This window comes from Haliotis cracherodii, unplaced genomic scaffold, assembly GCF_022045235.1.
Source record: "Haliotis cracherodii isolate W230 unplaced genomic scaffold, xgHalCrac1.p SCAF_1, whole genome shotgun sequence".
Taxonomy (NCBI): domain Eukaryota; kingdom Metazoa; phylum Mollusca; class Gastropoda; order Lepetellida; family Haliotidae; genus Haliotis; species Haliotis cracherodii.
Window position 1 is genome coordinate 52,357,426 of NW_027266264.1, and position 16,720 is coordinate 52,374,145.

A 16,720-nucleotide genomic window follows, 5' to 3' on the forward strand; every position below is an offset into this window, starting at 1 on the left:
TTCGCTTTCCATCAGGTTGCCCAGGTAGAGGTGTTCACAGACTCACTCGCATCATGGTCACAGTTCACACAACTTGACCTTGACCCCTAACACAGCACACCATCCAACAGATCAAGTCAGCGTTGGATCAGGGATGCCTGGATTTCGCAACAGTCTGGATGCCAAGTTTCAGCTAGGAGACACAGGGGACCTAGTGCCAAGACTCCCTTAGTAATAATAGTCGTACTGCCATGTTCCTTTGTGGACCTTTCCGGAAGCCTCCAAAGATGGGGATCTGTGGTCGGGTTATGTGATCCTTGATCATGCTTTCCGAAACTAGTTTGCCTGGTCCAGACTTGTTTATTTACACGACATGGCTGGAATATTGTGGACGAGCGCAAATATTTGTGAGCTGGGCCCATGTGTAAGCAGGAAGGTTATAGCACGAGTCATCTTGGCAAGCTTGGAGACGACTGAGGTAATGCAGCGGCTCAATGCTGGTCAGGGCGGTAGGGTAGGCTAGTGGTTTTAGCCTTCTCTCGTCATATTGCTGGAATATTGTTAAAAGCGGCGTAAAACCATACTCACATCACTCATTCACCATGCTGGTCAGGGCGGTGGGGTAGTCTAGTGGTTAAAGCGTTCACTCGTCACGCCCCGATGTCATATTACTGGAATACTGCTAAAAGCGGCGCAAAACTATACTCACATCACTCATTCACCCTGCTGGTCATGTTTTATTCTGGTTGTTTTCGGTCAAATCATATCCATGTAGGATGTATGTTATTGGTTGGTCGAGTGTTGTTATATTTCTACACTGCAGTATGTATCAAGTTATCTTTATCAGACCATCCAATATGTCCAGTTGAGTTTGAAGTGTTTAGTGTGGCTATACTAATGGAGACATCCCATCTGAATACCACACCAGACGTTAATCCTGTAATCTGGACAGAATGCATTATTGTATAATTATTGTAAACATGGTAAACAATGAAATATTCTTAATGAATTTGTTGTTTATGTAGTCATGGAGCATTGACTTCATATGTTTTGTACAGTAGACGTTTTACAGTGTTGTTATTTAGTTGATTGTAGCTTTATGCTGTAATCAATAATATTACAACATATTTATCATGGCAGCCAGTTTGTATTTGAGGGCCTGTGGGGTAGTCTAGACCACATTGGTTTTGTTTTCCCATATGGGTACTATGTGTGAGCACGAGTCGCACAATCTTCTATGGCACCGCAGTTCACTGTACAGAGTTGCACACGAGGAAGCTATCACAAGGGGTTTGAATCATGGTTCGCACCTAATGATATGTTTCTAGGTTGGCAGCACCATACCCATGCTCGTGGGTTTTACCAAAGTGGAAAACGTCTTAGATCTACATCACTTCAGGCTTTCCTCCCACATTAAGCTGACACGTGATATAACTGGACTACTGTTAAAAACGGCATTAGTCACAACTCACTCACTATCTGTGAAGCCCATTCCTAGTGTCCACCATGATATGGCAGGAATATTGCTAAAAGCTGTATAATACTTTATCACTGGAAGTAAATGAATTAGGAGTGGACATACCAGATTGTGGCAATGGTTTCAAGCCACTATTAGCATTATTCCAGCCACATCACCATTACTGCTTCATACAATTATAACTGATATGGCTGACCTTATGTGGTCCGTAATGATGTAATATATTGTGAAGTGTACCATAAAATAGCATTCCCCACGCACGCAGGCACCCACTCACTCACTCACTCACTGATACACTCACTCACTCATTAGCGTTTCAGTGCCCTGGCCGCTTCATACCAAGAGATGGTGGACGATGGTGCTTGTTGTTACTGCTCAGCATTAAGAGGATAAAACAAGAACTGGCCAAATGTGGAATAAGACCAAAAAAAAGAATTCTCCTCTAAGCCTGCTGATTACTCAACATAAAGATTATTCATGATGTCAAATACTGGTTTGCCTGGTGCAGACTCAATTATTTACATGCCACAGTCATTTAGCAGGAATACAACATTGCGTGGCCATTAACAACAAACAAACAAATAATGGATGTCTTCCAAATTCAGGCACTACATATGAGAAGGATGCATATAGCATTCTGGGTGCAAAACGCCTTATGTAACTCCGATCTAACATTTCTTTATTGTATTAAATTCCTAGAAAGTGTATCAACGGGTGATCTCAATATGCAAGGTTGGTATAATGCTTAGCGTGTACAGCAAAGGTTTACACTGAAAATAGTTATATCGGTAACTTAAACATTTTCATCTAGATTAATCTTTTTGACAGGTTTATGTTCTTGTCAGAAAGGTATGTCATGATGTAATTATTCTCCATTTGTCTGGATGGTCTCCAGACTGTTGCCCCAGTGGACAGCCGTGATGAGCGTAGATCCCCAGCAACCTTTGCACCAGGGGACTTCTTGTATCCGGTGGACAGCTTCGGTGACATTTCCTTGTTTATTGTTTTTATTGCGTGGCATCGTACTCCAACTATCGTTACTCATTACTTCAATCACTCGATCGTCTGTCCCTGACGCGATTATATACAGGCAAACATGACATACCTGGACTCCTACAGTGGTTACACAACAAACAAACAAACAAACAAACAAACAAACAAACAAACGATAAATGTCAGTTCTGGTGATTGAATGGTCAAAGAGAGGAATAAACCACAAGTTTCACTCCAGAGAACTTGTTTGTGATATGCCACCACATTTTCCACTGTCACAGCCCACATCTGCCTTGGGTAAGGGCAATGAGGTAGCCTGGTGGGAGAAAGCATTTATGCCGAGGACCGTGGTTCGATTCCCTACATAGGTACAAAGTGTGAAGCCCATTTCTGGTGTCACCTGCTGGGATATTGCCTTGGGTATGAATGATAACAAAAACACAGACTTTAGATATTAAGATTTATTTTTCTGAACAGATTATGTTTGTGAAGAGTGAATGAACAAAGGAGAAAAATAAAAGTAAACTTAAGATATTATGATTTATTTCTCTGAAACAGATTTATATTTTTAAAGCATAAATCAACCGAAAGACGCAATTATATTTTTTAATTCAACAATTATGATTCCACCTTTATTGATGTTATGATATCAATAACAAAATTAATCATATTTCTAATTTATTTGACACAGTTAATGTTTACCGATTTTCAGCTCCTTAATACATGCATACAAACTACTTGCCTAACTAAACAGTGGCCTCCACCTCCCCTTCTAGCCACGCCCACACAACCTGTACTAGCCCTGACTTTAATATACTATGAACGGATACCTTTACTGATGTTTTAACTGGGTTTTTTGGTTTTTACTGATGGAAAATACATCAAGTAGGCAATTCATTGGACACAGTTAATGTTTAAATACCGACCTTCAGCTAATTTACACACTATATACAAACTAACTACTAGCCTAACCAAGCAGTGGCCTCCACCTCCCCTTCTAGCCACGCCCACACCATCTGTACTAGCCCTGACTTTAATATACTATGAATGGATACCTTTACCGATGTTTTAACAATCATAAGAAAATACATCATGTAGGCAATTCATCTGACTGTAGACACGGTTAATGTTTACTGAGTTTCAGCTTATTTACACACCATATACAAACTACTAGCCAAGCCAAACAGTGGCCTCCACCTCCCCTTCTAGCCATACCCACACCACATTATATGAATTAACCTTTATTGAAAACTACATCATGTAGGCAATTCATTTTAATGTTTACCGATCTTGTAATGTTTTGATATTCATATTAAAAATACACCATTTTTTCCATTTATTTGACACAGTTAATGTTTATTGATTTTCAGATTATTTACACATTACATACAAACTACTGGTCTAACTAAGCAGTGGCCTCCTCCTCCCCTTCTAGCCACGCCTACACCACCTGTACTAGCCCTGACTTTAACATTATATCTTATACGTGGTTGATAGAAAATATATCATATGTCAAACAGAATTTAGTCCATGATTTTGAGCCCAAATAAATATTGCCAGAGTTTTATCTGCACAGATTAGGTTTTAATACAAAGTTTGGCCTAATGTCCAGTCAGTTCTGGATAACACATGGACTTCATTTATTAACGCTGACTTATTACTACCTGTCTTACTTTTCCATGTACATAGCTTACCAGATATTCTTTGAGGCAATATTGATTGTATTATTCATATCATTTGGTATCATTTGATCAGAGCTTACATGTATCATTAACCAGGTAATGTTAGCCTAAGCAAGGGTCAGGAATGCGTGTTGCCAGTACCTCTGAAAGGGGCAGGAGTAGGGGATATAAGTACTGACAGAACTAAGGACGACAGCCACTAGCCAGGCGTGAACCACTGGCTGGAACATCAGTAGGAGCTACAACTACTGGCAGGGACAGGAATAGGAGCTACAACTACTGGCAGGGACAGCAATAGGAGCTACAACTACTGGCAGGGACAGGAATAGGAGCTACAACCACTGGCAGGGACATGAATAGGCGCTTAAACTACTGACAGGGACAGGAATAGGAGCTACAACTACTGACAGTAACATGAATAGGGATTACAACCACTGACAGGGACAGGAATATTAGCTACAACCACTGACAGGGACATGAATAGGTGCTTAAACTACTGACAGGGAATGTAGCATGAGCTACACCCACTGACAGGGACAGGAAAAGAAGCTACAACCACTGAAATGGACAGGAATAGGAGCAACAACTTCTGACAGGGACAGGAAAAGGAGCAACAACCAATGACAAAGACAGGAATAGGAGCTACAACTACTGACAGGGACATGAATAGGGGCTACAACTATGGGCAGGGAGAGGGGTAGGAGCTACAACCACTGACATGGAGAGGGGTAGGAGCTACAACCACCGGCAGGGACAGGTATAGGAGCTGCAACTACTGACAGGGACAGGTATAGGAGCTACAGCTACTGGTAGGGACAGGAATAGGAGCTTCAACCTCTGGCAGGGACAGGAATAGGAGCTATAACAACTGAAAGGGACAGGAATAGGAGCTACAACCACTGGTAGGGACAGGGAAAGGAGACACAACCAAGGAGGAATGAGAGTTGGGACTAGAATCAGGCTGGAACACAAGTGGGAAATGTTTAATGACAGTGATAAGGAATAGGGCTGTAAATTATTACAAACTGGAGTGATAGCGGAAGGACACAACTATTTTAAATATAGATATAATATAGATAGGACAATAAGATATAGTGTGACTTAAATAATAGCAGAAATTAAAGATAGTTCTACTCCTAATAAAACATAAAAAAAGAGTTTTCTAAAATAAATGTTTCAAACATACATTAACAATGTACATCTGACCATACCTACCATACCTACAGCCTGGCCCTCTTACAAACCTTCACCTCTACCTCATCATCATCCTCATCTCTCTTTCTCTTCCTGTCCACCATCTTGTTCAGGGGTCCAGGTCTCCTGCTAGGGACTGGAAGTGGCACTCCTTGGTGGCTTAGGCTGGTCAGACTGCAGGACACATCACACTGGCTCAGGTTGGTGAAGCTGCTCACTGGGCTGACAGGGAGAGATGTGGTGCTTGAGGTCAGTCTTGGTCCATACTGAAAAGGGTCAGAGATGTTACAGAACCAGAAGTCTTTGTAAACTGTAGCTGAGATGGTGATGCCATCTGGGAAACCTGACATGACTGATTCCAGGGATCTGCTAGGTTTGGGCCCATAGTTCAAGCAGGTGGTGCTGGAAGATGGGGAGGGAAGAAGATCATTGTAGAATTCCTCAGAATTCTTGAAAAGGGTAGAAGAGCTGGGGAAGGGGTCAGTAAGACTGGTGGAACTCAGGCTGGTCAGGCTGGAGCTGGTGCTGGCTGGGAGAGACTCATCACTTGGACTGACAGGCCAGATATCTGAAGTGGCTGACAGAAATGTTGATGTTAGATCAGGGGTGTCAAAGAATGAAGTAAATCTGGGACATTCTGGATAAAGGAAGGATTCATGGTTTTCTTGTAACTTGCTGATGGGGCTGTTGGGGGTGTTACTTCCAAACATGGATGATCTAGGGGTAGGGTTAGTGGGGCTGATGGACCTTCTAGTGGCAATGGAGGGGATGGCAGCATCAGTCCAAGTTGTGTGGGGGTAGAGACAGGTACAGCGAGGCTGAAAGTCACCCAGACTCACCCAACTCTCATTGGGACACAACATCTTGTGGTTCTGAAGTGTGTTAAAGATTAATTGTATTAATTGTAAGTTCATTTTACATGAGTGAGTGAGTGAGTTGGGTTTAATGCCACTTTTAACAGTATTGCAGTTATATCACGGCGTGTCAGCTTGATGTGGGAGGACAGCCCGAAGTGATGCAGGTCTCAGATGTTTACCACTTCGGTGAAACCCACGAGCACGGGTATGGAGCTGACAAACCTAGAAACATAATCGGGGCGAACCGGGATTCGAACCCACAATCATAGGTTTCTGGCGTGCCCAAGGGACGCAACTCTGCACAGCGAATCGCGGCGCTTTAGACGACTGGGCCACCCGTGCCCCCTATTTTACATGAAAAATCAAGAGACATGTATTTAAAAATAATATGCTTTTAATGTCATTGGTTTATTTTAAAAGGAACTTCAGTTAATGTCTTATTGTCTCCGCATTTGAAGTTTCAAGATGGGCAATGTCTAATACTAATGCCTAAATCAATGGAAAATTACCTTCGCAGTTGAACTCTCTTGCACCAACTGAAGATTATACTAGAGTACTCAACTCCAGACTCAAGTCTCACAAGAGAAATCTGTAAAATAAAACACTTGCATGTATGAACATGTGACTGTGTGAAATAAATTCATCAGTGAATGATTGGATGATTTTTCAGTAACTGTTTTATTCCAACCTCAAACCTGTTAAGAAGGGCCTCATTCTCACATTAGGTGTTTGTCACTATAATGCCAAGGTAGGTCCTGCACTGATGCACTAACCAGGCCTTGTGTAAATAAATAGGTTTAAATACATGACAAAACATTAGATGGCAGGCTAGATAAAAAGCCATGTGAATGACCAAATTAAAACCCGAATCCAGCCTTTCAAAAATTAATTACTGATATGACATAGGACAGTCCGACAACCAAATGGAATGGGGAAGACATACACTGGTGCTACAAAGATACATGTAGGGCCAAGTATCGCTGTCAACATGTTGTAACAGATCAATTACAAAAGATCCGTCAAAATACATTCTATCCAACTAGAAGCCCTGGGCTTTTCTTATGTGCAATCGGGATTACTAAATGTCTGTTTTGAATAGGCCTACTGCATGTTTAGCCCCTAGATTCATATTTCAACCATGTAGATTCAAACATCCAGGTATAGGCCTAGGGATGATGTCACAACCCCAGTCGGCCTGTTGGCCTGTGTCTTACGGTAAAAAATGTATGTAGAAGTTTACATTACATGGACATTTAGTCATTACAATTTAGATTTCCCGTGGGTCAAGAAAGGACATTTTGGCTGTTGTCAAGGATTTCTTGTTCCGTTTAAAGTGACAACAAAGGTAAATGTGGGAACATTGGAGCAACAGAAAACTATATCTATACAGGGAATACGTTTAGTTACCTTACTGCAGTAAGAAGAAAGTACAGGAACTCAAATATATCGACGAAACTTTCAAAAGAGCAGAGGTGTGATAGCAATGATACGCTTCGGTAAACGAAGATTCGTAAGAGCCGGGCTTGAACTTGGCAACCGTTACCCTAGCAACACCGGAACTGACATTTCATTTTTAAGATATATCTTAAGTGAATGTATGAAATATTTAGAATAACAGCAAAGTGAAATTCCGCGGAAATACAAATGTAAAATATAGAAAACTTACCCTTTCCTAATTATAATTCCTAAAAGGGAGCCTACTCTGAAAGTTAAAAAAAGTTATCTCCCTTTGCAAAGCCACTAAAAAATAAATATATTAAACCATGAAACTACATTTTGAGCCAAATGTTTCGAAAGTCAGTTTTACTTAGAAAAGGGGCTCTAATTGGCTTGTCCGTTTTCACACCCCTAAAATGTACTTACATGTAATAGTGATACTATATTTTAAGTCACGCAATAATGTGATTATTTCTTTCCTATATATGTACATAAGACAAGTATTTATCTCCAAATGAAAAACAACAAATACAAATAAATGATCTTGCAAGGGTACACACTACAGTGTTGTTTGGTTATTTCGTCAGAGCTTTTCTGATTATTGATGTAAATCTAAAGATCTTTAATATATTCTAATGAAAGATTGTGCAACATAACTGATGCATATAAGTGAATAGTTATGTAAGTGACGTTGTGCAAAGACTTGAAATATCTATCTTTACGTCTATGGTCTATTGAAAATAGGATGAGGTGTACAATGACATCAAATTTGCACTAATTACACAGTTAAGACATAGCTCATTATTTTTTGTTGACAAGTCAACATTGCCTCAGCTATGTTTACCTGATTCTGTTCTCGTTAATTTCTCGTTTATTAATTGCTTCAAATATGGACAATGTTATAGCTAACCCACAGTAACACAACACAACATAATATATATCTTATGCTTTTTAGATTTAAGGATTATGCAAATATCTTAAAAAAATTAAAGTCATGTGTCATGTGTCACCGTAGCTCAGGTCGACAATTAGACGTCCTTAAATCAAATTATGCATGTTCGAACCCCGCTGGCGACCCATGTTTTCCGACCCCCAAAAATAGTTCTGTCTATTCCAAGTGTAAATCAATTGAAACGTTGGTTCCAGATAACGTATAACTGATAACCTCCTCTCCTTTCCTGAAAAATAATGGAACGTTTAAACAATAAAATGACGCCACAAGTGCTTTTTAATTAGTTTGTAGGTCGCGAATAACAGTGCACTTTAAACTGACACGCCGTTGTATAAGTGAAATAGAGCTCAAGTGGCGTTAAAGCAAACCCACTCACTCACTGTAACGTAGCCATGCCTCAGAAGGACTCAATTAGACGACAGTACCTGACCTATTGTTTCCCTGGATCAAAAGTAAGGCGCGTTTGTAACAAACAGAACAAATAACGCATCGCTTCACTGACATTTTCCCAAGAGTGTAATTGCAATTGCAAACACAGTGGGGTTTCTAAGAAGATTTTTTTCCATGTAGATACAATTCTTTTGCCAGAGGCAGTTTTGTCAACTCGAGCCAACTGTATAATGCCTCCAAGTAGAGTTCACTAAGAGCTCGCTTTCCATCAGGCTGCCCAGGTTGAGGTGCTCACAGACTCACTCGCATCGTAGTCACAGTTCACACAACTTGACCTTGACCCCTAACACAGCACACCATCCAACAGATCAAGTCAGCGTTGGATCAGGGATGCCTGGATTTCGCAACAGTCAGGATGCCAAGTTTCAGCTAGGAGACACAGGGGACCTAGTGCCAAGACTCCCTTAGTAATAATAGTCGTACTGCCATGTTCCTTTGTGGACCTTTCCGGAAGCCTCCAAAGATGGGGATCTGTGGTCAGGTTATGTGATCCTTGATCATGCTTTCCGAAACTAGTTTGCCTGCTCCAGACTTGTTTATTTACACGACATGGCTGGAATATTGTGGACGAGCGCAAATATTTGTAAACTGGGCCCATGTGTAAGCAGGAAGGTTATAGCACTGGAGTCATCTTGGCAAGCTTGGAGACGACTGAGGTAATGCAGCGGCTCAATGCTGGTCAGGGCGGTAGGGTAGGCTAGTGGTTTTAGCCTTCTCTCGTCATATTGCTGGAATATTGTTAAAAGCGGCGTAAAACCATACTCACATCACTCATTCACCCTGCTGGTCATGTTTTAGTGCCAGATTCATTCTGGTTGTTTTCGGTCAAATCATATCCATGCAGGATGTATGTTATTGATTGGTTGAGTGTTGTTATATTTCTACACTGCAGTATGTATCAAGTTATCTTTATCAGACCATCCAATATGTCCAGTTGAGTTTGAAGTGTTTAGTGTGGCTATACTAATGGAGACATCCCATCTGAATACCACACCAGACGTTAATCCTGTAATCTGGACAGAATGCATAATTGTATAATTATTGTAAACATGGTAAACAATAAAATATTCTTAATGAATTTGTTGTTTATGTAGTCATGGAGCATTGACTTCATATGTTTTGTACAGTACACGTTTAACTGCGATCTACGTACACAGTGTTGTTATTTAATTGATTGTATCTTTATGCTGTTATCAATAATATTGCAACATATTTATCATGGCAGCCAGTTTGTATTTGAGGGCCTGTAGGGCAGTCTAGGCCACATTGGTTTTGTTTGCCCATATGGGTACTATGTGTGAGCACGAGTCGTACAATCGTCTATGGCACCGCAATTCGCTGTACAGAGTTGCACACGAGGAAGCTATCACAAGGGGTTTGAATCATGGTTCGCACCTAATGATATGTTTCTAGGTTGGCAGCACCATACCCATGCTCATGGGTTTTACCAAAGTGGAAAACGTCTTAGATCTACATCACTTCAGGCTTTCCTCCCACTTTGAGCTGACACTTGATATAACTGGAGTACTGATAAAAACGGCATTAGTCACAATTCACTCACTATCTGTGACGCCCATTTCTAGTGTCCACCATGATATTGCAGGAATATTGCTAAAAGCTGTATAATACTTTATCACTGGAAGTAAATGAATTAGGAGTGGGCATACCAGAGTGTGGCGATGGTTTCAAGCCACTATTAGCATTATTCCAGCCACATCACCATTACTGCTTCATACAATTATAACTGATATGGCTGACCTTATGTAGTCCGTAATGATGTAATATATTGTGAAGTGTTCCATAAAATAACATTCCCCACGCACACAGGCACCCACTCACTCACTCACTCACTGATACACTCACTCACTCATTAGCGTTTCAATGCCCTGGCCGCTTCATACCAAGAGCTGTTGGACGTTGGTGCTTGTTGTTACTGCTCAGCATTAAGAGGATAAAACAAGAACTGGCCAAATGTGGAATAAGACCAAAAAAAAAGAATTCTCCTCTAAGCCTGCTGATTACTCAACATAACGACTGTTCATGATGTCAAATACTGGTTTGCCTGGTGCAGACTCAATTATGTACAGGCCACAGTCATTTAGCTGGAATACAACATTGCGTGGCCATTAACAACAAACAAACAAATAATGTATGTCTTCCAAATTCAGGCACTACATATGAGAAGGATGGAACGATAGCATTCTGGGTGCAAAACGCCTTATGTAACTCCGATCTAACATTAAATTTTCTTTATTGTATTAAATTCCTAGAAAGTGTATCAATGGGTGATCTCAATATGCAAGGTTGGTATAATGCTTAGCATGTACAGCCAAGGTTTACACTGAAAATAGTTATATCGGTAACTCAAACATTTTCATCTAGATTAATCTGTTTGACAGGTTTATGTTCTTGTCAGAAAGGTATGTCATGATGTAATTATTCTCCATTTGTCTGAATGGTCTCCAGACTGTTGCCCCAGTGGACAGCCGTGATGACTAGATCCCCAGCAACCTTTGCACCAGGGGACTTCTTGTATCCGGTGGCCAGCTTAGGTGACATTTCTTTGTTTATTGTTTTTATTGCGTGGCATCGTACTCCAACTATGGTTACTCATTACATCAATCACTCGATTGTCTGTCCCTGACTCGATTATATACAGGCAACAATGACATACCTGCTGGACTCATACAGTGGTTACACAACAAACAAACAAACAAACAAACAAACAAACGATAAATGTCAGTTCTGGTGATTGAATGGTCAAAGAGAGGAAAAAAACACAAGTTTCACTCCATAGAACATGTTTGTGATATGGCGCCACATTTTCCACTGTCACAGCCCACATCTGCCTTGGGTAAGGGCAATGAGGTAGCCTGGTGGGAGAAAGCATTAATGCCGAGGACCGTGGTTCGATTCCCTACATAGGTACAAAGTGTGAAGCCCATTTCTGGTGTCGTCTGCTGGGATATTGCCTTGGGTATGAATGAAAACAAAAACACAGACTTTAGATATTAAGATTTATTTTTCTGAACAGATTATGTTTGTGAAGAGTGAATGAACAAAGGAGAAAAATAAAAGTAAACTTAAGATATTATGATTTATTTCTCTGAAACAGATTTATATTTTAAAAGCATAAATCAACCGAAAGACGCAATTATATTTTTTAATTCAACAATTATGATTCCACCTTTATTGATGTTATGATATAAAAACAAAATTAATCATATTTCTAATTTATTTGACACAGTTAATGTTTACCGATTTTCAGCTTCTTTATACACTATATACAAACTACCTGCCTAACTAAACAGTGGCCTCCACCTCCCCTTCTAGCCACGCCTACACCACCTGTACTAGCCCTGACTTTAATATACTATGAACGGATACCTTTACTGATGTTTTAACTGGGTTTTTTGTTTTTAACTGATGGAAAATACATCATGTAGGCAATTCATTGGACACAGTTAATGTTTAAATACCGACCTTCAGCTAATTTACACACTATATACAAACTAACTACTAGCCTAACCAAGCAGTGGCCTCCACCTCCCCTTCTAGCCACGCCCACACCATCTGTACTAGCCCTGACTATAACATTATATGAATGGATACCTTTACGATGTTTTAACAATCATAAGAAAATACATCATGTAGGCAATTCATCTGACTGTAGACACAGTTAATGTTTACTGAGTTTCAGCTTATTTACACACCATATGCAAACTACTAGCCAAGCCAAACAGTGGCCTCCACCTCCCCTTCTAGCCATACCCACACCACATTATATGAATTAACCTTTATTGAAAACTACATCATGTAGGCAATTCATTTTAATGTTTACCGATCTTCAGATTATTTACACACTACATACAAACTACTGGTCTAACTAAGCAGTGGCCTCCTCCTCCCCTTCTAGCCACGCCCACACCACCTGTACTAGCCCTGACTTTAACATTATATCTTATAAGTGGTTGATAGAAAATATATTAGATGTCAAACAGAATTTAGTCTGTGATTTTGAATCCAAATAAATATTGCCATAGTTTTATCTGCACAGATTAGGTTTTAATACAAAGTTTGGACTAATGTCCAGTCAGTTCTGGATAACACATGGACTTCATTTATTAACGCTGACTAATTACTATCTGTCTTACTTTTTCATGTACATAGCTTACCAGATATTCTTTGAGGCAACATTGATGGTATTATTCATATCATTTGGTATCATTTGATCAGAGCTTACATGTATCATTAACCAGGTAATGTTAGCCTAAGCAAGGGCCATGAATGCGTGTTGCCAGTACCTCTGAAAGGGGCAGGAGTAGGGGATATAAGTACTGACAGAACTAAGGACGACAGCCACTAGCCAGGCGTGAACCACTGGCTGGAACATCAGTAGGAGCTACAACTACTGGCAGGGGCAAGAATAGGAGCTACAACCACTGGCAGGGACAGCAATAGGAGCTACAACTACTGGCAGGGACAAGAATAGGAGCTACAACTACTGGCAGGGACAAGAATAGGAGCTACATCCGCTGGCAGGGACATCAATAGGAACTACAACTACTGGCAGGGACAGGAATAGAAGCTACAACCACTCACATGGACAGGTATAGGCGCTACAACTACTGACAGGTACAAGAATAGGAGCTACATCTCCTGGCAGGGACAGCAATAGGAGCTACAACTACTGACAGGGACAGGAATAGGAGCTACATCTACTGGCAGGGACATGAACAGGAGCTACAACCGCTGACAGGGAGAGGATTAAGAGCTACAACCACTGGCAGGGACAAGAATACGAGCTACAACCACTGGCAGGGACATGAATAGGCGCTTTAACTACTGACAGGGACATGAATAGGCGCTTTAACTACTGACAGGGACAGGAATAGGAGCTACAACTACTGACAGTGACATGAATAGGGACTACAACCACTGACAGGGACAGGAATAGGAGCTTAAACTACTGACAGGGACCGTAGCATGAACTACACCCACTGACAGGGACAGGAAAAGAAGCTACAACCACTGAAATGGACAGGAAAAGGAGCAACAACTTCTGACAGGGACAGGAACAAGAGCTACAACCAATGACAGGGACAGGAATAGGAGCTACTACTGACAGGGACATGAATAGGGGCTACAACTACTGGCAGGGACAGGAATAGGAGCTACAACCACTGACAGAGACAGGAATAGGAGCTACAACTACTGACAGGGACAGGAATAGGAGCTACAACCACTGGCATGGACAGGAATAGGAGCTACAACTTCTAAAAGTGACAGGAATAAGAGATATAACTATTTACAGGGACGTAGCATGAGCTACACCCACTGACAGGGACAGGAAAAGAAGCTACAACCACTAAAATGGACAGGAATAGGAGCTACATCCACTGACAGGGACAGGAACAAGAGCTACAACCACTGATAGAGAAAGGAATAGGAGCTACAACAACTGACAGGGACAGGAATAGGAGCTACAACTACTGACAGGGACAGGAAAAGGAGCAACAAGGACTGACAAGGACTGGCAAGGACAGGAATAGGAGCTACAACTACTGGTGGGACAAGAATAGGAGCTACAACCACTGACATGGACAGGAATAGGAGCTACAACCATTGGTAGGGACAGGAATAGGAGCTACAACCACTGGTACAGACAGGAATAGGGGCTACAACTACTGGCAGGGACAGGAATGGGAGCTACAACCACTGACAGGAATAGGAGCTACAACTACTGACAGGGAGAGGGGTAGGAGCTACAACCACTGGTAGGGACAGGGAAAGGAGACACAACCAAGGAAGGAATGAGAGTGGGGACTAGAATCAGGCTGGAAGACAAGTGGGAAATGTTTAATGACAGTGATAAGGTGTAGGGCTGTAAGTTATTACAAACTGGAGTAGTAACTTACAATGTAGCAATGATAGCAGGAAGGACACAACTATTTTAAATATAGATACAATATAGATTGGACAATAAGATATAGTGTGACTAAAATAATAGCAGAAATTAAAAATAGTTCTACTCCTAATAAAACATAAAAAAAGAGTTTTCTAAAATAAATGTTTCAAACGTACATTAACAATGTACATCTGACCATACCTACCATACCTACAGCCTGGCCCTCTTACAAACCTTCACCTCTACCTCATCATCCTCATCTCTCTTTCTCTTCCTGTCCACCATCTTATTCAGGGGTCCAGGTCTCCTGCTAGGGACTGGAAGTGGCACTCCTTGGTGGCTTAGGCTGGTCAGACTGCAGGACACATCACACTGGCTCAGGTTGGTGAAGCTGCTCACTGGGCTGACAGGGAGAGATGTGGTGCTTGAGGTTAGTCTTGGTCCATACTGAAAAGGGTCAGAGATCTTACAGAACCAGAAGTCTTTGTAAACTGTAGCTGAGAGGGTGATGCCATCTGGGAAACCTGACATGACTGATTCCAGGGATTTGCTAGGTTTGGGCCCATAGTTCAAGCAGGTGGTGCTGGAAGATGGGGAGGGATGAAGATCATTGTGGAACTCTTTAGAATTCTTGAAAAGGGTAGAAGAGCTGGGGAAGGGGTCGGTAAGACTGGTGGAACTCAGGCTGGTCAGGCTGGAGCTGGTGCTGGCTGGGAGAGACTCATCACTTGGACTGACAGGCCAGATATCTGAAGTGGCTGATAGAAATGTTGATGTTAGATCAGGGGTGTCAAAGAATGGAGTAAATCTGGGACATTCTGGATAAAGGAAGGAGTCATGGTTTTCTTGTAACTTGCCGATGGGGCTGTTGGGGGTGTTACTGCAAAGCATGGATGATCTGGGGGTAGGGGTAGTGGGGCTGATGGACCTTCTAGTGGCAATGGAGGGGATGTCAGCATCAGTCCAAGTTGTGTGGGGGTAGAGACAGGTACAGCGAGGCTGAAAGTCACCCAGACTCACCCAACTCTCATTGGGACACAACATCTTGTTGTCCTGAAGTGTGTTAAAGATTAATTTTATTAATTGTAAGTACATTTTACATGAAAAATCAAGAGACATGTATTCAAAAATATTAGGCTTTTGATGTCATTGGTTTATTTTAAAAGAAACTTCAAGGTATGTTTTATTGTCCACGCATTTGAAGTTTCAAGAAGGGCAATGTCTAATACTAATGCCTAAATCACTTCAATTACCTTCGCAGTTGAACTCTCTTGCACCAACTGAAGATTGTACTAGAGTACTCAACCCCAGACTCAAGTCTCACAAGAGAAATCTGTAAAATACATGCATGTATGAACATGTGCCTGTGTGAAATAGATTAATGAGTGAATGACTGGATGATTTTTCAGTAACTGATTTATTCCAACCTCAAACCTTAAAAAGAGCCTCATTCTCACATTAGGCGTTGGTCACCATAATGCCAAGGTAGGTCCAGCACTGATGCACTAACCGGGCCTTGTGTTAATAAATAGTATTAAATACATGACAAAACGTGAGATGGCAGGCTAGATAAAAAGCCATGTGAAGAACCAAATTAAAACCCGAATCTAGCCTTTCATTAATTACTGATATGACATAGGACAGTCCGCCAACCAAATGGAATGGGGAAGACATTCACTGGTGCTATAAAGATAGATGTAGGACCAAGTATCGCTGTCAACATGTTGTAACAGATCAATTACAAAAGAACCGTCAGAATACATGTTATCCAACTAGAAGCCCTGGGCTTTT

The 16,720-nt window shown here is 41.2% G+C and overlaps 2 protein-coding genes across 2 annotated transcripts; both read right to left on the reverse strand.

Moving 5' to 3' along the window:
- Nucleotides 1–5,351: 5,351 nt before the first annotated feature.
- Nucleotides 5,352–6,188, reverse strand: LOC139465426 (uncharacterized). Its single transcript, XM_071247140.1, has one exon. The coding sequence runs from the start codon at nt 6,186–6,188 to the stop codon at nt 5,352–5,354; it is 837 nt and encodes a 278-aa protein (XP_071103241.1).
- An 8,951-nt stretch (nt 6,189–15,139) lies between these two features.
- Nucleotides 15,140–16,048, reverse strand: LOC139465435 (uncharacterized). Its single transcript, XM_071247151.1, has one exon. The coding sequence runs from the start codon at nt 16,046–16,048 to the stop codon at nt 15,140–15,142; it is 909 nt and encodes a 302-aa protein (XP_071103252.1).
- Between the last annotated feature and the right edge of the window lie 672 nt (nt 16,049–16,720).